Source organism: Polypterus senegalus, chromosome 2, assembly GCF_016835505.1.
Source record: "Polypterus senegalus isolate Bchr_013 chromosome 2, ASM1683550v1, whole genome shotgun sequence".
In the NCBI taxonomy this organism is placed as follows: Eukaryota; Metazoa; Chordata; class Cladistia; order Polypteriformes; family Polypteridae; genus Polypterus; species Polypterus senegalus.
The window spans coordinates 318663673-318686206 of NC_053155.1; the positions used below are offsets into that span (position 1 = coordinate 318663673).

Consider the following 22534-nt stretch of genomic DNA (forward strand, 5'->3'; position numbering starts at 1 on the left):
GTGACAGCCCCATAAGCTTAACCTATGCAGTCTGAGCCGGAAAGAGAATTGAACGAAATGACTCGAAAAATTATTCGTTCATTTTGCTGAACGAGACTCAAAGATCCGAGTCAGTAAAATGATCCGAACTTCCCATCACTAAAAAGAGCACAACTCTTTACACAGAGAAACACGTTGATGCTGAATGAGTGAGACGAGACTTCCTGGTTAACACTGCATTCAGCATGCAGGAACTTAACTGCGTGCTCTGATTGGTTAGCTTCTCAGTCATCCGCCAATAGCGTCCCTTGTATGAAATCAACTGGGCAAACCAACTGAGGAAGCATGTACAGGAAGTAAAAAGACACTTTGTCCGCAGAACCCAGGAAGCAGCGAAAAATCCGCGTTATATATTTAGTTATGCTTTCATATAAAATCCGCGATAGAGTGAAACCGCGAAAGTCGAAGCGAGATATAGAGAGGGATTACTGTACCGCAAAAACAAAAGGTGATTAATCATCAATCAGCAGGTGTAACTGTAAAAAGAGCAGGACAAGTCGAGATCAGAAATAAAAGGCAAAGAGCAGACAACAAAGTCCTTTCGCATTCGCAGCATTCAATGCACAAAACGTGGATTTACACAACAATAGACCACACGCCATGAGAATCTGTGGTCCTTCAACAGTTAAAGCAACGACAAGTTGAATTTCAAAGAAAACACAATTCGGTCAGGTGTGTATTTATGATCACGGAGAAGCGATGCAAATTTTAACAAGCAAAAAGAAAGGTAATGTATATATTCTGTGAATAACATTAGACACCAAAGGAGACTGTGATATGCCATTCGTATTAAAATGTTTACAGTTTAGCTATCAATAAATCACAGGGACAGACATTAGAAAAAGTCGGATTATTTATTAGAGAAACAGAAACAATATTCACTCACTCACGGGCAGTTATACGTTGCGTTGTCACAATGTGTCTCCAAACAATATTGTTTTTAATGAAGCCTTTCAGTTAAAGTACAAATAATGAAATTGAAACAATTCAAAAGGAAAAAAATAATAAAATTGTATATCCGATTAACCAAACACAGGGGTTGGCAAGCGAAGCCCCCTAGTATTAAATAAGAATGTGCTGAACTAACGTAATCTAATGCAGATACTAAAGCTATAAGTAATAAGCTGTAAGTAACGAATGTAATGTACTGCACTAACCTTTATGTAACTCTTGACATTTTATGGGCAATGTGCGTGCAGAGAAAGTATAAGGAAGTGAGCATTGTCTAAACCGCGGAGTTGCCCGTTAGGACAAAAACTTGCTGTAACTGGACTTATGTACGTGCAAGTTAACAGAAGTGTATTTCTTAAAACTGTGAAAATGCTGACAACTCTTTATCTGTATTAAACAGTGTTTTTCTGCAACGTACAGAAATTCAGGATGTGGATAGGGGCTTTAGCAATCCATGTAATAACCTCAAGATGAACAGCTACGTTTCCTCCTTTTTCTTCCCTCTTTTTTTCTTTCTTGTCAATGAACTTGAGTATTAAAAGGAAGTCTCTCCTTCCAGCTGACAGGCTGATGGTCTGGTGACAGGGTTTGAAGCCTCTCTGCCACCAAGAATAAAGAAATTGCTTTTTACTTTAAATTGGTTTTTGTCTCCCGTTGTTTTCGACTTTTACAGTCACAAACATTATGAAGAAGTCGCAGGTTCAAGAGTCCATGAAAAGCAGTGTTAATGTCTGTGATGCGCCATCTACTGGAAAGATAAATGCAAGCGATATATCTCTGTTGTATGCCATATGGTTATGGGATTTGTCAAAGTTGTACTAATGTTTGTGGCTGATTGGAATGACAAATGCACAGCGTCTGCTGTGTCTTCATTTTTAGCAAAATGCTCCACAGCAGTAAAAATGCTCCACTTTGTCTACCAGGGTCTTCTATGAAACACAATCTCCTTTGATCGGGTCAGTACACTGCATATTTTTTACGTTAGACAATTTATTTTGATACAAAGAGAGGAAATTGAATCTAAACACTGCTTCATTTACAAAGTCGTTTCGTAAGTTTTGACGTTTGTAATAAAAAGAAGAAAACTGAAACTATAAATGGGCGGCGTGGTGGCACAGTGGGTAGCGCTGCTGCCTCGCAGTTAGGAGACCCGGCCTGCGTGGAGTTTGCATGATCTCCCCGTGTCTGCGTGGGTTTCCTCCCACAGCCAAAAGACATGCAGGTTAGATGCATTGGCAATTCTAAATTGGCCCTAGTGTGTGCTTGGTGTGTGTGTGCCCTGTGATGGGCTGGCACCCTGCCCTGTGCTGGCTCCAGCAGACTCCCTTGTGTTAGGATATAGCAGGTTGGATAATGGATGGATGGATGAACCTATAAACTACTTTATTTGTCATTTTTCTAGCCATTAAGGCAGGGATCTCAGACTCCAGTCCTAGAGGGCCACAATGGCTGCAGGTTTTCATTCTCACCTTTTTCTTAATTAGTGACCTGTTTTTGCTGCTAATTAACTTCTTTTGAATCCATTTTAATTGGCTTGTTTTGTTAAGATTTGTTCCTCTGAATTGCTTCATGTCTTTCCTTAAACAAAAATAAACTTTGACGTGAGTGAGCCAACAGAATTCCGGCCTTCAAACTCCAACCAATTTCACTCCAACCGGTTGCTTAATCAGGTGTGCAAGTCTCGTCATTAATTAAACTCGTTCTTTAATTCCATGGCTTGTTGTTGCTCTTATTGTGCCATAGCAGACATTTCTGTAATTGTTGATTTTCCCTTTTTTTGAGAGCACTGCTAAAACGTTTTGGGGATCTGAGCAGATCAACATTCCTGAGACCTATTGCATGATGGACACCAGTTGTTTTGGCTCATTTTTGGCCGTGGCTCAGCTCATTATTGTTTGGCTGCTAATTAAGGAAAAAAAGAAACAACTAAGGTGTTGGAGTCTTCAAGAACAAGTCAAACAAAATGAATTCAAAAGAAGTGAATTAGCAGCAAAAACAGGTCACTAAGGGTTAGAAAGAAAACCTGCAGCCACTGCGGCCCTCCTGGACTGGAGTCTGAGACCCCTGTATTAAAGGATAAAGGAGTCTCTTTCACTGTCCTGAGAAGGTAAAATATTATCTCTATATATAATCTTCATTTGGATCTTGATCTTTGTTTGTCCGCGAATGAATTCGAAGAAGAAGCACTAGATGGCAGTAGAGAGACAGCTAAAACATAGGCATTGCATTAAGAATCTCCTCCAGGTTTATACTACTGAAGACTGTAGTACGCCAGTCACACCTCAAAACACAGACATTCAAACTAAACAAATTGTGCATTAAATTAACTAAAGAGATCTTCATTTAGATCTTGATCTTTGTTTGTCCGCGAGTTCCACGCATGCGTTGACCACCTTCCAGTTTAGTACGTTGTTGTTACTCACGGATATACAACAGTGTGCCGGAATAACGAAAGGGGTGGTGGACAGTGTTACGCTGGTTAGTGCCTGAGGCCTGGTTAGAGAATGAGATTGCTGAAGATAAAAGGTACGTGCCTACATAACATATGAATGAAAGAAAGACAGTGGGTAAAATGAATGACAACGTAACAGCACGTTCCGGAAATTATTATTGTTACGTTGTAGCCGGCGAGTGCTGCGCGTCTCACTGTTGTACCGTGGCTTGCTCACATGTCAGTGAAGTGATCCCTATTTATGCTTTAAAGAGCCTGGATACCTATGTGTCCCCCTTTTATAACCATTGCTCCGTGTATATTGCTTTACTCTTTGGATTGCCACAAAGCAACCTGCGAGATTAGACAAAAGGTTGAGAAGAGATCGGGAGAGGAAACGACAGCGTCGTGAAAACGAGACGGACTGTGAACGGACAGAAGCAGAAATGCTCCTACACCACCACATAATTATGATTCAGACAGTGATTCCGAGTAGGCAGTTCCTATCGTATCAATGTCCAAGGGTTTTCTTTTGTAATTTTGTTTCCCTTATAAAAAAACATAATGCTGTGCGACGAAGGGCCCAGTTCAAGACTGGCAGCCGCGTTTAAACAGGGAGCCCTTCACAGACAACTTTAACACACGCAACGTAGTTGGGCGCACATGGCTAGTTTTGTATATTGTGCAAAATATTCCCATTTGTTTCTAAAATGTCCCTGGATTTCAGCTAGTCGGGGCAAAAATCCCCTCCCACCCCAAAAAAAACACTACTCTCTACCCTGATGATTGGACAGATTTTGGGCTTGTCTGTATTGGACAAGAATCAGGCTGAAACAATTGGTGTCTTTTTGAATGAAGCGTCTAATACTGTAACCCGTTCGCACCGAGCATAACTTGGATTTTCTTTAACAGTGGCTCTTGCGTCATTATAAACCAAAGTTAAAATGGCCTTGTTTAAACATTAATTATGGCACCATCAAAGACAGTCATTAAATTGCCTGGATCAGTCTGCCATAATGTGTGAGCGTTTCGTTACAAGTTATAAAGCTTACACCTTGCCAACGAGATACATACACAGCAGCCGCTCTAAATGTTCTCCTGGTATTCTGTGGTGTTATCATTAAAAGTATTTCATTTTGTGTCAGCTTTTGAGCATTCTTCATTTTAGTCAAATGTTTTCCATGAAAACATTACATGCCACATATGCACAAAGTGTGTCGATCTTTACTTACAGACGGGAACAAATGTGCCGGTGCCCTGGCAACTCATTGGAAAAAAAGTGCTGTATGCCCCCTGAGGGAGTGACAAAATGAAATGTGATTGTCCCCTGTGTCCCTGCATGCCTTTGAGATGTCATCAAGTTAAACAAAAGCAAGTGTGACAAGACATCAAGTGTCGCTTATTCTACAAAGATCTTCTAAAATGGCCTGCACACACTAGAAAAGATCCCCAATTACTGGATTCGAGTCATTTTTCAAACTTGCTGTGTCCTTGAATTCATATCACACACGTCTCCAATCGGACAATCAGCAGATTTAAATGGAGAAAAGTCGTCACTCTGCTGTTTGGTGTCATCGTGTGTCCCACACAGAGAAAGCAAAGGAGGGAGTTGTCTGAGGATACCAGCATGTGAAAGGCAAAGGCTAGAAGACCATCAACAAGCAGCTTGATGGTCCTGTGACAACAGTCACAAATATTATGAAGAAGTTGGAGGTCCATGGGACTGTAGACCACCTCCCTGGACGTGGCCGCAAGAGGAAAATCGGCCACAGAATGGGCAAAAGGAGAGTGAGAATGGCTGACAAAAAAAAGCCAAAGACAACTAACAAAGAGATACAAGCTGAACTCCAAGGTCCATCAGTGTCTGATCGCACCATCTATCACTTTTTGAGCCAGGAGTTCTCTGCATTAAAAAGAGTCTGGAATTTGTTAAAATGTACATTGACAAGCCACAATGCCTCTGGGAGAAGAATGTCCTTTGGACAGATGAGACACAACTGGAGGTTTTGTGTACCAACTCCATAGCCCTGGGGAAGAGAACACCATAGTAGGTGGGCAGCTTGGTTTTATGCCAAGGAGAGGAACAACTGATGCAGTCTTTGCATTGAGACACCTCATAGAGAAGCTTGGGAAAAATCCAGTAGGGGTTGCCTATGGTGTCATTGATTTGGAGAAGAAGGCTAATGAAGGAGTGTCATGTCAAGAGGCCCTGGAGGTGCATGAGACAGAAAGGAGGACCAAAGAAGTACGTGACAATTGTCCAAGATAAGTTTGAGAGAGTGCAGACTCAGGTTAAAAGCAGTACTGGGGTGAAGACAAGATTCCACTACGGATCTTCTTGAACTCCTTAGCTACAGCCATGGTCAAAAGTTTTGAGAACGACAAAAATATCAATTTTCACAAAGTTTGCTGTTTCACTGTTTTTAGATCTTTTTGTCAGATGTTTCTGTGGTATACTGAAGGAGAATTACAAGCAGTTCAGAAGTTTCAAAGGCTTTGATTGACAATGACATGAAGTTTAGGCAAAGAGTCCATATTTGCAGTGTTGGCCCTTCTTTCTTTTTCAAGACCTCTGTAATTCACCCTGGCAGTCTGGCAATCAACTTCTGGGCCCAATCCTGACTGATGGGAGCTGCCCATTCTTACAGAATTAATCCTTGTAGTTTGTCAGAATTGGTGAGTTTTTGTTTGTCCATCCGGCTCTTGAGCATTGACCACAAGTTCTCAATGGGATTAAGGTCTGGGGAGTTTCCTGGCCATGGACCCCAAATTTCAATGTTTTCTTCCCCGAGCCACTTAGTTCTCACGTTTGCCTTATGGCCTGGTGCTTCATCATTATTGGTCACCAAACTGTTGTTGGATTTTTGGTAGAAGTTGCTCTCGGAGGATGTTTTGGTCCCATTCTTTATTCATGGCTGTGTTCTTAGGCAAAATTGGGAGTGAGAAGCAACCCCACGTGACATGAATGGTCTCAGGATGCTTTACTGTTGGCATGACATGGGACTGATGGTAGCGGTGCTCACCTTTTCTTTTTTCCCGGATGCCCCAAACAATCGGAAAGGAGATTCATCAGAAAAAAGGACTTTTCCCCCAGCAGTCCAATCCCAGAATATCAGTCTGTCCCTGATGTTTTTAATAATAATAATAATAATTCATTACATTTATATAGCGCTTTTCTCAGTACTCAAAGCACTATCCACACAGGGAGGAACCGGGAAGCAAACCCATAATCTTCCACAGTCTCCTTGCAAAGCAGCAGCACTACCACTACGCCTGTGTGTTTTTCTTGGCTTCTTCGCTGCCCTTCTTGACACCTACCATGCCATCCTCCAAAAGTCTTCACTTCACTCATATCTGCCTGCTGCCATTCCTGAGCAAGCTTTGCACTGGTGGTACCCCGATCCCAAGCCATGAATAAAGAATGGGACCAAAACATCCTCTGAGAGCAACTTCTACTGCCCATCCAAGAACAGTTTGGTGACCAATAATGTTGCAGCACCAGGCCATAAGGCAAAAGTGACAACTAAGTGGCTCAGGGGACAAAACATCATCCTTAATCCCACTGAGAACTTGTGGTCAAGAAGCGGGTGGACAAACAAAAACCCACCAATTCTGTCAAACTCCAAGCATTGATTCTGCAAGAATGGGTGGCTGCCATCAGTCAGGATTTGGCCCAGCAGTTGATTGACAGACAGACTGCCAGGGTGAATTGCAGAGGTCTTGAAAAAGAAAGAAGGCCCAACACTGCAAATATGGACTCTTTGCCTAAACTTCATGTCATTGTCAATCAAAGCCTTTGAAACTTCTGAACTGCTTGTAATTCTACTTCAGTATACCATAGGAACATCTGACAAAAAGATCTGAAAACACTGAAGGAGCAAACTTTGTGAAAACCAACACTTGGGTCATTCTCAGAACTTTTGGCCATGGCTATATTTGATCTGGTTATGGTTGTGTTGAATCATGGGTAAAAGACCAATCCTCCTGGTGCTTATTTTTGCTGAGGACTTTGTGTTGTGCAGTACCAGAAAGGAGGAAGTGGAAAGGAAAATGGAAGAATAGAGAAGAGCTTTTGGAGACTGAAGGTTGAAGAATAACAGGAAGAAGAAGAAGACAGAATATATGAAGTTTAATGGTGATCAGGATTTAGAAGTTAGGTTTGCAGGGACAGATGCTGAAAAGAGTGAAGAGGTTTAAATGTCTAGGATCGGTGGCAACCCAAGATGGAGAATTAGATGCAGAGATAACCCACGGAGTACAGTGAGTATGGAACAATGGGAAGAAAGTATCAGGAGTGTTATGTGATGGAAGAATTAAGGTGAAGGTGAAAGGGAAGGTTTTAAAGGCTCTGGTAAAACCAGCCATGATGTCTGGAGCCGAGACAGGAGCAGTAAAGTGGAGCACAGGAGAAGTTGAATGTGGCAGAAATGAGAAGGTTGAGATGGACGTGTGGAGTTACAAAGAAGTGAGACAATCAGAGGTGCAACATAAGTGGGAAAGAAAGTACAGGCAAGTAGATGGAAGTGGTGTGGATATTTGATGAGGAGAGACAAAGTGTACATGGGGGAAAAGAGTGATGGGAATGGAAGTCCAGGGGAAGAGAAAGTGAAGGAGACAAAAGCGGAGGTGGATGGATAAAGTACTACTGTACCATAAAGTAACTACTGTACCATAAGGGTTTTTCCAAACTGTAGAATGCTAGTAATGCTGAAAATTGTTCCATAATGAAATACAAAGCTCAGCCAGTTTCTATCCAAACTTGCAAGACGCCTCTATTAAAATCATAAAACGATCAGCTATTTGTATATTCATAAATGTAGAGCTGACATGATGACTAAGAGGTCTTCTGCTGGCTAACATCCACAAGAAGTGACTATAAAATCAAATACCCCAGTAGTGGAAACGACAACTCATAAGTGGGAAGTGTAGGGCCAGAGGTGTCACTAAGCTTCACTACTTATTAAGGGCCTACAAATTGATAAGGATGTCTAATATACAGGGTGGTCCAGATCTTATTATGCAGATCCAGATCGTCTGGATGACTTTGCTTTATGCGGGGACGATTCCAGATTGGCGCGAAGACGATTCTTCATGTCATCAGTTCAGACACTTCTCGATGGTCCGGGATTTTCCGGGTGATTTTCTATGTAATAAACTTAATAAGTTATAGCGTAACGATAATTGCATAATTAGATCTGGACCACCCTATATATGTTAGATGGAAAAGAGACAGGGCGGGGACGAGGGGGTCAGGTGCCAGCAGATACCCGTGGAGTTCTTTTCACAGTCGTCCATACGTGGCAGAAGGCAGAATGGGAGAGTGGACTCTCGAAGATCAGGTGCTGGATGCTAAAGTCCATTGGACATGGTCAGGGAGAGGGGGGGGCTCTCAAAAATCAGGTGCTAGCCACGTGAGATTGGGGGCTAAATCACTAGAAGCCCCCGCACTGTGCCAGGATTATATCTTTTTAATGAGCCAAAACCTACAAAGTCTAAGGCGGCTATGTTATCACGTAACGAGGGTAGCCTGATCGCTACTGTTTATTGTGAAATCTCGTTTCTCCTCCTGCCATGTGTAATTATCTCAAGGACAACTGAATGCTTTTATTGCATCTCAGCAGATAAAACTCAATTTAATGACTTTATATCAAGGCTCCTCTGAAGTTATGTAATCATGGAGTTCTTCAGAGAGTGTCTTTTTTTTGTTTATTGATGTTTCAAACATAAATGTCTGTCCTGGACAACCAAGAAAAGTGCTATCTGTATAAACAAATTGCTAGAACGGAAAAAGTGAGATCTTTTAATATAGATCAGTAAGACCTGCTGGTGTGATGGAAAAATAAAAACCCTTAGTGGTGTCATGGACACCAAGCATGGACTGGCGTCCCGACTGGGATGGTTCAAGGTTCCTTACCTGGCCAAAGGTCAGGGAGAGACCACTCCCATGGACTATTTGCTCCCCCGATACAACAGGTGGCAGTCTCCCGGGGCGATGGTACCTGCATGGATACCTGCAGGGCATGCTGGGAATTGCAGTCCCGTTGGACAGCCCTCTTGGGTTCCACAGGTGCTGCCAGGGGGGAGGGGGACTGTAGGAACAGACCACCTCTGCTTTAGGGGACTTTCGCCTGACCCAGAAGTCTTTACAATGTGTAGTGCTGTAACAATGGAAGTACTCCCGAGTTTGGCATAAATGGGGTTCAGAAGCCTCAACGTCAGGGAGTCAGAGTCCGGTCTAAGGGGACGGAAAGGAAAGGCTTGAATTTTGTGCTTGTTTAACTTTTGAGAGAAGCCCGTGAGAAGGATTTTTTTGAAACCGAGGTGTGTTCGGAGCTTGCGGGGCTCAGTTGTGCCCCCTACTGGTCACGGTGGGTTAACTCTAGTAGAATAACAAAAGCCTCCTAAACTCCTTCTTCTTTCGGCTGCTCCCATTAGGGTTGCCACAGCAGATAATCTTCTCCATCTTCCTGTTTCACACCCAACCTTACCTATCCACAAACCTTCTCTTTGGCCTTCCTCTGTTCCTCTTCCCTGGCATGGCAGCTCTATCCTTAGTATCCTTATCCCATTATACCCCTCATCTCTCCTCTGCACATGTCCAAACCAACACAATCTCGCCTCTCTGACTTTGCCACCAAAACCCTCTAGCGACCTCAGTAGAAACCAACTAGCCAAGAAAATGAACAGTCGTCACAGATAAGACTTAAGAGCCCTTGTTAAATAAATTATTTCAAACCCAAAATGCCCTGCTGCCTGTTAATACTCCTTCATCTTGGTGGATTCTGTCCTTAACTGAAGACCAAGTAAGGAGACAACTGAGGAAGATACACCCCGGAAAAGCCGTGGGAGCAGATGGAATCAGTCCTTGAGTTCTGTGCTGACCAACTTTGTCGTGTCCTCTGTCACCAGTTCAGTGTGTCACTAAGGCTGCAGAAAGTGCCACTGCTGTGGAAAACATCCTGAATTGTAAGGTGGGCGCCTCTTCACCTCATGACTCACATCATGAAGACCTTTGAGAGGCTGGTCCCGGACTGTACAAGTCTTCCTGCAATAGCCCACCTGGACCCACAGCAGTTTGCCTGATGTGGAGGATGTCATTATCAGTCTGTTCCTCAAGGCTTATTCCCACCTGAGTAAAGATGGTAGCACTGTGAGGATGATGTATATTCATTTCTCTAGTACCTCCAATACCATCCAGCCATCCCTGTTAAGGGTTCAGCTCAGAGATATGCAGGAGGGTGAGCCTGTCGTGTCCTGGATGACGGACTATCTGTGGGTCAGACCACCATCTGTGAGATTCAAGGACTGTGTGAGTAACACCGGAGCACCACGAGGAACAGGCCTGTCTGCTTTACTCTCCACTCTGTACACCTCAGACTAGAAATATAATAGCAGGTCAGGTTACTTGCAGAAATTCTCAGATGATTCTGCAGTTATGGGGGTATTGATAAGGGGAATGAGACAGAGGAGAGGAGTCAGGGGGAGAACTTTGAGAATTGCCCCCCCATCTTAACATTTTGCTGCACCAAACAGCCTCTATGTTCAGTCACTGTTCAAAGAGTGGGTGTAGAGGTGGTCCACATCAATGACAAGTTGGAGTGGTCTTGGAACAAAGAGAAACTACAGAAGAAAGGGCAGAGCAGACTCTTTATTCACAGGAGACTGCATTCCTTTAACGTGGGTAGTGATGTCCTTCACCATCTACTACAACTCAAGGATGGCTAGTGTGGTGTGCTGGGCTGTTGACATCATGTCAGGAGAATAAATACTCTGCTCTCACAGACACTGCTACAAGTACTTGGGGGTCCACATCAATGACAGGCTGGACTGGTCTCGTAACACAGCGGAACTGGAGAAGAATGGGCAGAGCAGGCTCTTCTTTCTTAGCAAAATGTGTTCCTTCAGTGAGAAGAGTGACACCTTTTATATTTCAGTGAAAGCCAGTGTGGTGACATGGGCCATAAACATCAACTCAAGAGAGGCCCACCAAATCGACAAGTGGATTAAGAAGGCAGGCTCAGTTATCGGGCGCACTGTGGACCCCCTCAGAGTTTCGTAGCAAAGTAGAAAATTAAAATAAATCACAGTAAGGAGACCTGGGTTCGCTTTCCGGGTCCTCCATGTGTGGAGTTTGCATGTTCTCCCCGTGTCTGCGTAGGCTTCCTCTCACAGTCCAAAGACATGTAGGTTAGGTGCATTGGCAGTCCTAAATTGTCCCTAGCGTGTGTGTGTGTGTGTGCCCTGCGGTGGGCTGGCGCCCTGCCCGGGGTTTGTTTCCTGCCTTGCGCCCTGTGTTGGCTGGGATTGGCTCCAGCAGACCCCCGTGACCCTGTAGTTAGGATATTGCAGGTTGGATAATGGATGATGGATGGATGGAAGTTTCCAACTGTGTCCCTGTGTTCTTGATGAACTAATTTTAAAGTCACAGTCTCGATCCCCTTGACTAATTCCCTTCATAATTTTAAACATTTCAATCCTGTCACCTCTTCATCTTCTTTTGCTTAAACTGTAAAGGCTCAGCTCTTTTAATCTTTCCTCATAACTCATCCCCTGTAGCCCTGAATCAGCCTAGTCGCTCTTCTCTGGACCTTCTCTAGGGCTGCTATGTCTTTATGGAGACCCAAACTGCACACACGGACTCCAGATGAGGCCTCACCAGTGTGTTATAAAGCCTGAGCAGAACCTCCTGTGACTTGTACTCCACACATCAAGGCGCTATATAACCTGACATTCTGTTAGTCTTCTTAATGGCTTCTGAACACTGTCTGGAAGTCAATAGCCCACTACGACTCCTAACTCCTTCTCATAAGGTGGACTCTCGATTTTCCAACCGCCCATTGTGTATTCAAACCTCACATTTTTACTTCCTATGTGTCATACTTTACATTTACTGACATAATATTTCATCATCCACAAATCAGTCTGTCTCCTGCCTACCAACTACCTGGTATCTTATTCCAAGTGTCTGTGGTTCTCTTTGTGAAGAATAACCTTCTAATGTTTGTGTAAAATTTCCCCTTCACAAGTGTTCAGCTCTGTCCCCGTGTTCTTGATGAACTCATTTTAAAATACAAGTCTCGATCCACTGGACTAATTCCCTTCATAATTTTAAACACTCCAATCCTGTCACCTCTTAATCTTCTTTTGCGTAAACTGTAAAGGCTCAGCTCTTTTAATCTTTCCTCATAACTCATCCCCCATAGCCCTGAATCAGCCTAGTCGCTCTTCTCTGGACTTTTTCTAGTGCTGCTATGTCCTTTTTGTAGCCTGGAGACCAAAACACACACAGGACTCCAGTTGAGGCCTCATTAGTGAGTTATAAAGCCTGAGCAGAACCTCCTGTGACTTGTACTCCACACGTCAAGGCGCTATATAACCTGACATTCTGTTAGCCTTCTTAATGGCCTCTCAACATTGTCTGGCAGTTGATAGCTTAGAGTCCACTATGACTCCTAAATCCTTCTCATAAGGTGGACTCTCGATTTTCCGACCGCCCATTGTGTATTCAAACCTCACATTTTCACTTCCTATGTGTAATACTTTACATTTACTGACATTAAATTTCATCGTCCACAAATCTGCCCAAGGCTGTCTGCTATCCAAGTCCCTCTGTGACGATATAATGGATTTCAAATTGTCTGCTAATCCACCTATCTTGGTATCATCTGCAAACTTCGCCAGCTTGTTCTTTATATTCCTATCTAAATCATTTATATATATTAAAAATAGCTGCGGCCCTAGCACTGCCCCCTGCTGGTCACCACTCTTAACATCAGCCAGTTCTGATGAGGTTCCTCACACCATCACCCTCTGCTTCCTGTGTCTGAGCCAATTCTGTACCCATCTAAAATCATCACCCTGAACTGCCACTTCTTTTAATTTGATGCCCAACCTCTCGTGTGGCACCTTATCAAATGCGTTCTTTAATCACTAATGTCACATACAATATAATACTTACTCCGAATTTAAATACTGCTTATATTTTTCATTGGATTTTCATTTTTAACCAGCACCCTTTTGAAGTGGGCCACCCGTACAAATGCCGCATATCGCCACTAAGATGGCGGCACAGTGGGGCAGTGGTTAACTCTCCAGAGTCCCGGGTTCGATTCCTAGCCCAGGTTGCTTTCTGTGAGGATTTCACACAAACCGATCACATGAGCTTGCGTGGTCTTCCTCCTGCCTCTGACAGACTGTGTATTTGGTTAATGTGTAACTCTAAATGGGACCAGTGGTAAAGGATGGTGTGTATGGGTATGTTTGTGAGCCATGGGCTTGGTGAAGGACTGGCACCTTGTCCAAAGTTGGTCACTGCTTGCACTCCTGCTGTCTTGACACAAATTGTCACCCTACAATCCCAAACTGGATATGTGGGGCTAAGAAAACAAATGGACCAACACTGGGCTAGATTGACAGTTTAACATTTGATGCATTTGTCATCTGATAAAAGACAAAATAAGGTAAATGCTTCATGGGTATCAAAGCATCAACCCTAAATAGAGAATCAGCGACCAATGAGACATCATGGAGAAAGTAAATAAGCATACCTGGAAAAGCAAGAAGTAATAGCAGAATATGTGATCGCCCATCAGATTGCTTCTGGCAAATTCCTGGGCATTTTTGGCAATTTTCTTGGCCTTTTCAAAAGCAAAGATAACCATACATTAATAATGCTAATAATAATATTTTCTTATAAAGTACAATTCAGTATTGAAATGACACTTCTGTCATTGACAGTCTCTGTCACCCACACCTTGGATCGATAGTTTAAAAAGTTTAGAATACCTCCTCGTCATTTTCTTTTGCCCACTGAATCTTTTCCAGAAGATCACTCAAGTCACTTTTCAAAGGAATGTAATGCGTCCAGGGTCTTAAGTCATTGTAGAAGTGTTCGTAGAAGATGGAGTCCTGCTTTAAGACGACGCTGTCGCCGGCTAGCAGGTATGGCAGTCGGTAGGCAGCAACGGTGCCGTCAATGTTGAGTTGATATTTGTACTGAAAAATACAGAAAAGGATGAATATGTGTTAATATGCATGAGGCGCAGAGGAACAAAATCAACATTTCTTGAGTTTCTAGTTATAGTTTGACTTGTACATGTGAGGCTGAACTTTGCACTCAAATTACTTGTGGTTGTGCTTTTAGTAAGCAGGAAAAAAATGCCAGCCTTTACTGAGAAAGAGCATAAATTATTAAAACACAGATTGGCCCCATCCACAAAAAAGAACAACCTCCCAATTGTCCCTGAAATCACTTGAAACTGACAAAAGTCATTGGCTTATTCTGTATTTAAGAATATCTGACTTTGCTTTTGGATTTTGATTCAACAGAACATTTCAAATCCTCTTCTTCTTCTTTTGGCTGCTCCCATTAGGTGTTGCCACAGCAGATCATCGTCTTCCATATCTTCCTGTCCTCGTCATCTTGTTCTGTCACACTCATCACCTTCATGTCCTCTCTCTCCACATCCACAAACCTTCTCTTAGGCCTTCCTCTTCTCCTCTTCCTTGGCAGCTCTATCCTTAGCACCTTTCTCCCAATATACCCAGCATCTCTCCTCTGCACATTTCCAAACCAATGCAATCTCGCCTCTCTGACTTTGTCTCCCAACTTGAGCTGACCCTCTAATGTCCTCATTTCTAATCCCGTCCATCCTCGTCAAAGCCAATGCAAATCTTAACGTCTTTAACTCTGCCACCTCTGTCTCCTGTGCCAACATCTCCAGCCCATATAACACAGCTGGTCTCACTACCGTCCTGTAGACCTTCCCTGTCACTCTTGCTGATATCCGTCTGTCACAATTCACTCCTGACACTCTTCTCCACCCACTCCATCCTGCCTGCACTCTCTTCTTCACTTCTCTTCCACACTCCCCATTACTCTGAATTGTTGATCCCAAGTATTTAAACTCAACCACCTTCACCAACTCTACTCCCCTCATCCTCACCATTCAACTGACCTCCCTCTCATTCACACACATGTATTCTGTCCTGGTGGTCCTACTGACCTTCATTCCTCTCTTCTCATATCTCCACCTCTCCAGGGTCTCCTCAACCTGCTCCCTACTATCGCTACACATCACAATGTCATCAGCAAACATCACAGTCCATGGAGATCTAATCTCGTCTGTCAACCTGTCCATCACCATTGCCAATACGAAAGGTCTCAGAGCCGATCTCTGATGTAATCCCGCCTCCGTCACTCCCACTGCAGACCTCACCATGGTCACACTTCCCTCGTACATATCCTGTACAACTCTCACGTACTTCTCTGCCACTCCCGACTTCCTCATACAATACCACAGCTCCTCTCTCCTCACCCTGTCATATGCTTTCTCCAGGTCCACAAAGACGCAATGCAACTCCTTCTGGCCTTCTCTATACTTCTCTATCAACACCCTGAGACCAAACATGGCATCTGTGGTGCTCCTTCTTGGCATGAAACCATCCTGCTGCTCACTAATCATCACCTCACTTCTTAACTGGCCTTCCACTACTCTTTCCCATAACTTCATGCTGTGGCTCATCAATTTTATCCCCCTGTAGTGACTGCAGTCCTGCACATCCCCCTTATTCTTAAATATCGTCCCACCAGTTCACTTCTTCTCCACTCCTCAGGCATCCTCTCACTTTCCAAGATTCCATTAAACAATCTGGTTAGAAACTCCACTGCCATCTCTCCTAAACACCTCCATGCTTCCACAGGTATGTCATCTGGACCAATAGTCTTTCCATTCCTCATCCTTTTCATCGCGGTCCTTACTTCCTCCTTGCTAATCCGTTGCACTTCCTGATTCACTATCTCCACATCATCCATCCTCTTCTCTCTCTCGTTCTCTTCATTCATCAGAACATTTCAAATAAGAACACAAATAGACAAAAATGATGGGACCCTTCACTTAATATTTGGTTGCCCGACCTTTAGAGTTTTCAAATTCCTGGAGCCCCCCATGAGACTTTTGCACACGCCCACAGGTCGTCTGGCCTACTCATCCTAAGCAAACTGCCCTAGCTGTGTAGCTGTGTCAGGTGTAAAGAGGGTCTTCTCCAGCCTGTTGGAATGTCCATGACCTGCGACTGAGAAAGAGAACCCTGACACTGGGTAGGACGTTTCACTCCAAAAGTTCTTCATAGTCTTGAGATTTCACTGTTCACGGTGTCAGCTTCAAAGGGGGTCTTTTCCTTTTTTTTCTTCTATGGACATGGAACTGATGTGACCTGCCAAAAAGCTCCATTTTCTCCCCCCATCTTCTCTCAGAAGCACTGTGGCTTGTTAATATGTGTTTGAGCAAATACTTTTGTTTATCTCTCAACAATGGAGTCCTCCTGTGTGTTCTACTACTGAGCTCAGATGGTGTGATCAGATGCTGATGACCCCTGACCTTACAGTTACATTTGTGTCTCGTTGGATGTTGTCTTTGGCTACAGCCCCATGGGCCTTCATCTTCTTCATAATATTTGTGACTGTTGTCTCAGGAACATCAAGCTGCTTGGAGGTCGTCTTCTAGCCTTTGCCTTTCACCTGCTGGTCTCCTCAGACAACTCTCTCCTTTGCTTTCTCTGGTCATTGTTTAGTGTGGGACACACAATGATACCAAACAGCAGAGTGACAACTTTTCTCGATTTAAATCGGCTGTATTAGTGATTGCATGATTGGAGACGTGTGTGATACGGATTCAAGAAAATAGAGAGTTTGAAAAAAATCACCCAAAGCTAATGATTTAGGATCTTTTCTAGCAGTACTAAACACAATGTGTGCAGGCCATTTTAGAAGATTTTTGTAGAATGAGTGACACTTGATCTCTGGTCACACTTGCTTTGCTTTACTTGATGACATCTCAAAGGCATGCAGGGACACAGGAGACAATTGCTTTTATCAATCATCACTACTCGGGGCGTATACAACACTTTTTCACAACTCTCCACGTCCGCAAGTGAAGATTGATAAACTTTGCACATATATGGTATGTAATGTTTAATTTTTAACTTACGTTTTCATGGAAAGCATTTGACTAAAAGGCAGGAATTCCTACAGCCAACACAAAATGAAATAATTCAAACGATAACACAGCAGAATACCAGGAAAACATTTAGAGTAGCTGTTCTGTATCTCTTTGGCAAGACCTAGTATCACAAAGGTTTATAAATTAAATCCTTAAATTAACGATGATGAAATTAATGAATAGACTGGGATTGGCTAATTATCAGGTTAAATTACAATCACAGGGTTACACAGTGAGTCAGTGGTGAAGAATGAGCTGCTAACCACTTCTTATTATTATTTGGCTGCAGTCTTTATCCAATCTTTATTCTTTATCTTTATTTCTATATCTTTTTTTTTCCAATTGAAGCCCAGGGAGGTGAAGTAACTTGTTGATGATGACATGGTGTCAGTAGTGGGATTTGAAGCAACAACCTCAGGGTTTGAACTCCAAAGCCTTAACCACCTGGCCTGTCAGCCCACACCTGAGACATCCAACGCTGTGCCGCATGTTAATTTAATCACTAAAAATGGGGTTAACACAGATTTACAAAAAAATGTAAAATGCAAAGCAATGCAGCAGTTCATTTTTTCCAAAACTTTTTATTCTTTTAACCATCTATTTTCTCTGGCTACTTGAGGATCCCAAAAACCCTACGCCCATTTTCACAATAATAGCGCAAGGTGTTGCCAGCTGATCCAAAAGTGATAGATAGATAGATAGATAGATAGATAGATAGATAGATAGAAATGAAAGGCACTATATAACAGATAGATAGATAGATAGATAGATATGAAAGGCACTATATAATAGATAGACAGATAGATAAGATAGATAGATAGATAGATAGATAGATAGATAGATAGATAGATAGATAGATATGAAAGGCACTATATAACAGATAGATAGATAGATAGATAGATAGATAGATAGATAGATAGATAGATAGATATGAAAGGCACTATATAATAGATAGACAGATAGATAGATAGATATATAGATATGAAAGGCACTATATAATAGATAGGTAGACAGATAGATAGATAGATAGATAGATAGATAGATAGATAGATAGATAGATAGATAGATATGAAAGGCACTATATAATAGATAGATAGATAAATAGATAGATATGAAAGGCACTATATAATAGATAGATAGATAGATATGAAAGGCACTATATAATAGATAGATAGATAGATAGATAGATAGATAGATAGATAGATAGATAGATACTAATTTTAGTATAGTCTTAGCATGACTTAGTAAAAGCAAGAATATTTCTTGATTATAAATTTTATAAAACGAGTTTTATCCTGCAAAATTGTAATTAACCAGTGGAGTATAAATGAGGCAGTTTTAAACAATCAGAAAGGAGGAAACATTTTATGGTTTGTAATTCTATTACCACGTTTTGAAAATTGTAGACTTCTTTAATATCTTTTTGAGATCTACTGACTGTAAAGATTTTATTTGTTTTTTCATAATGATTTTTACTGAGTAATAAAGTGAGAGGGGACATGCAGGTGGTGGGTGTAACAGAGCAAGATGACGAGGACAGGAAGATATGGAAGAAGATGATCTGCTGTGGTGACCTGAAACGGGAGCAGCCGAGAGAAAAAGAAAGTGTCTATTAAAATCAAATCTCTTTCTTTCTTTCTCTTTCTCTTTCTTTCTTTTTTTCTGTCTTTGTCCATCTGGCTGTCATGTCCATTCCTACAGCTTCCGCCAAATTACCATTCTTTGCCCGTCTTTAGTCATCGGGACCTGATCTTTCTAGCCCAGGGGTTCACAGGACATGGTAGGCCCGTGTCAGGAGCAAAAAAGCAGAACCATCTCTGGATGGAACACCAGTCCAAAATGAGTGTTCTATTTGTAAATGATAAAAAATAAATAAATGAACACATAAGTAACAAGTCGTGATTAAAGTACTGTTAGATTAAATTTATAGCCAACGCTTTAGCTCATACATTAAAACTGACATTCCTTTGCATTCATTTTTCCTTCTTTTTAAAGACTTTTCGTTTTTCTTTCATTCACAGTGCTGTGCATCTCAAAGTGAATGGCATGATGGGTTCAAATTAGTACACTTTACAAAAACGCGCTCCGTTTTAATGTTTGCAGTTCCATAACAGAGCAGCTTTAAAAGTGCAGATGTCCCGAGCCACTCTGCACAGCTTAGCCAAACAAATTATTCTTAAAGCGCATTAAGACATTTTTGCAGCAATGAACAGCCAACAGTGGAGCAATCCATGCAGCCCTGAAAACCCGCAAATGTGCTTATTTCATCAGAAAGTGTAACCTTGCAAGGTCAGCTCGGTTGTTCAGCCAAAGGAAATTCCACGTCGAATAGGTTTTATAACTTCAATGTACGTTTCATTTTTATTTGTTTAAAGTATGATGCTCATAAACGCGGTTATGAGCCTGTAACTATACATAATGAGCCATAGCTTACCGCTTTTCTGCATTTTTTTTTTCTGTCCCGAGTACATTTTTATGTGCGGTTAGATTACCTCTGTTTTTTTTTGTCCCCCCCCTCCCCTTTCTCCCCACACACACACAGATTTACTTTGATTAGATTTGCCATAAAATTCATTTCTTACCTTGAAAAAGTCAAAAAATGATATCTGTTTTACTAGGGGGCCATAAAGTCGCTCGTCATGTTTAAAGAAGAAAAAGTTGGTGAAAGCGGCGTCTATCAAGTGCGGGTGCCGGCGTGCCAATTTCACCAGCTCCAGCCTCTCTTTCCGACTGTCCCTTCCTCTCCAGAAGGCTGTGCTGTTCTTATCTTCCCAAGCAGGGCCAGTGTTGGCTTGAACCGACATCATGTCCAGACTCACCCTAAGAGAAGTAAAACAAACAGCGGTGAACATTAGGGACACTTGGGACCCACTCAGACTGCTTTCATACCCACTAACTACAGGTGACCCTGGGCTTGACAAGCCTCGCTAGTCCTAATCTAAGATCTGAGAAAAGAAGTGTGGCAGAGAAGAATGGTGAACGTCCTCAAATCTGGCAGATGAACAAAAAAAGGAAAAGAAAACTGGACCTCTGAACTTGGAAGACGCCATCTCCTCTAGAATTTGGGGCCTCTAAAGAGTGACCCTCTGTCTAGAGGGCAGCTGGACTTGGCACTTGTGAGAACAGCATGCCAGTCTGGCAAAATGGAAGGGAGGGAGAACAGACAGACAGAAGTACTGAAGGTACAAAGAGCACGGTGGCCTCCATAGTAATTAAATGGATGAACTCTGGAACAACAACTCTACCTAGAGCTGGCCAAATTGAGCAATCAGGGGTGACTAAGAATCCAATGGCTGAACTCCAGAGATCCTGTGTGGAGAATGAGAAGAACCAGAAGGACAACCACCACTGCAACACTCCACTACTCTGAGCTTTATGGCTGAGCAGCTAGACGACACGTGAAAGCCTATTTGGAGTTGGCACCTAAGAGTGGTGTCCAGCAGGGGGCAGTGCTGGGGCTGCTGCTGTTGTTAATATACTGCTCAGAAGAATTAAAGGAACACTTTTTAATGAGAGTATAGCATCAAGTCAATGAAACTTCTGGGATGTTAATCTGGTCAGTTAAGTAGCAGAGGGGGTTGTTAATCAGTTTCAGCTGCTGTGGTGTTAATGAAATTAACAACAGATGCACTAGAGGGGCAACAATGAGATGACCCCCAAAACAGGAATGGTTTAACAGGTGGAGGCCACTGACATTTTTCCCTCCTCATCTTTTCTGACTGTTTCTTCACTAGTTTCACATTTGGCTACAGTCAGTGTCACTGCTGGTAGCATGAGGCGATACCTGGACCCTACAGAGGTTGCACAGGTAGTCCAACTTCTCCAGGATGGCACATCTATACGTGTCATTGCCAGAAGGTTTGCTGTGTCTCCCTGCACAGTCTCAAGGGCATGGAGGAGATTCTAGGAGACAAGCAGTTACTCTAGGAGAGCTGGAGAGGGCCAATGAAGGTCCATAACCCATCAGCAGGACCAGTATCTGCTCCTTTGGGCAAGGAGGAACAGGATGAGCACTGCCAGAGCCCTACAAAATGACCTCCAGCAGGCCACTGGTGTGAATGTCTCTGACCAAACAACCAGAAAGACTTCATGAGGGTGACCCAAGGGCCCCATGTCCTCTAATGGGCCCTGAGCTCACTGCCCAGCAGCATGCAGCTCGATTGGCATTCGCCATAGAATACCAGAATTGGCAGATGCACCACTGGTGCCCTGTGCTTTTTACAGATGAGAGCAGGTTCACCCTGAGCACGTGACAGAAGTGAAAGGGTCTGGAGAAGCCATGGAGAACATTATGCTGCCTGTAACATCATTCAGCATGAGCAGTTTGGTGGTGGGTTAATGATTGTCTGGGGAGGCATATCCATGGAGGGTCACACAGACCGCTACAGGCTTGACAAAGGCACCTTGGCTGCCATTAGGTATCAGGATGAAATCCTTGGACCCATTGTCAGACCCTATGCTGGTACAGTGGCTCCTGGTGCACGACAATTCCTGGCCTCATGTGGTGAGAGTATGCAGGCAGTTCCTGGAGGATGAAGGAATTGATACCATTGACTGGCCACCACACTTTCCTGACCTAAATCCAATAGAACACCTCTGGGACATTATGTTTTGGTCCATCCAATGCCACCAGGTTGCACCTCAGACTGTCCAGGAGCTCAGTGATGCCCTGGTCCAGATCTGGGAGGAGATCCCCACAACACCATCTGTCATCTCATTAGAAGCATGCACCGATGTTGTCAGGCATGTATACAAGAACACGGGGCCATACAAAGTGCTGCGTACAATTTGAGTTGCTGCAATTCAATTTTGGCAAAATGGACTAGCCTGCCACATCATTTTTTCACTCTGATTTTTGGGGCGTCTTTGAATTCAGAGCTCTGTAGGTTGATCATTTTCATTTCCATCAAACGATGTGGCATCCTTTCGTTCCTAACACATTACCCAGTCTATATCAGTATAGATATCCAGGAGGATTTCTTTTTCCCATTGAGATCTGATGTGTTTTCAAAGTGTTCCTTTAATTTTTTGAGCAGTTTTATATATATATATATATATATATATATATATATATATATATATATATATATATATAATGATTTGGATAGGAATA

The 22534-nt window shown here is 42.8% G+C and overlaps 1 protein-coding gene across 1 annotated transcript in view; it reads right to left on the reverse strand.

The window, feature by feature from the left end:
* Nucleotides 1–22534, reverse strand: part of poglut2 (protein O-glucosyltransferase 2) — a 78471-nt gene that overhangs the window by 10054 nt on the left and 45883 nt on the right. Inside the window, exons 6-8 of the mRNA XM_039745940.1 lie at nucleotides 20004–20241; nucleotides 14207–14416; nucleotides 13969–14058 (exon numbers count right to left, since the gene is read on the reverse strand). Coding sequence (XP_039601874.1) covers nucleotides 13969–14058; nucleotides 14207–14416; nucleotides 20004–20241 — 538 coding nt within the window. The remainder of the gene's footprint in view (nucleotides 1–13968; nucleotides 14059–14206; nucleotides 14417–20003; nucleotides 20242–22534) is intronic.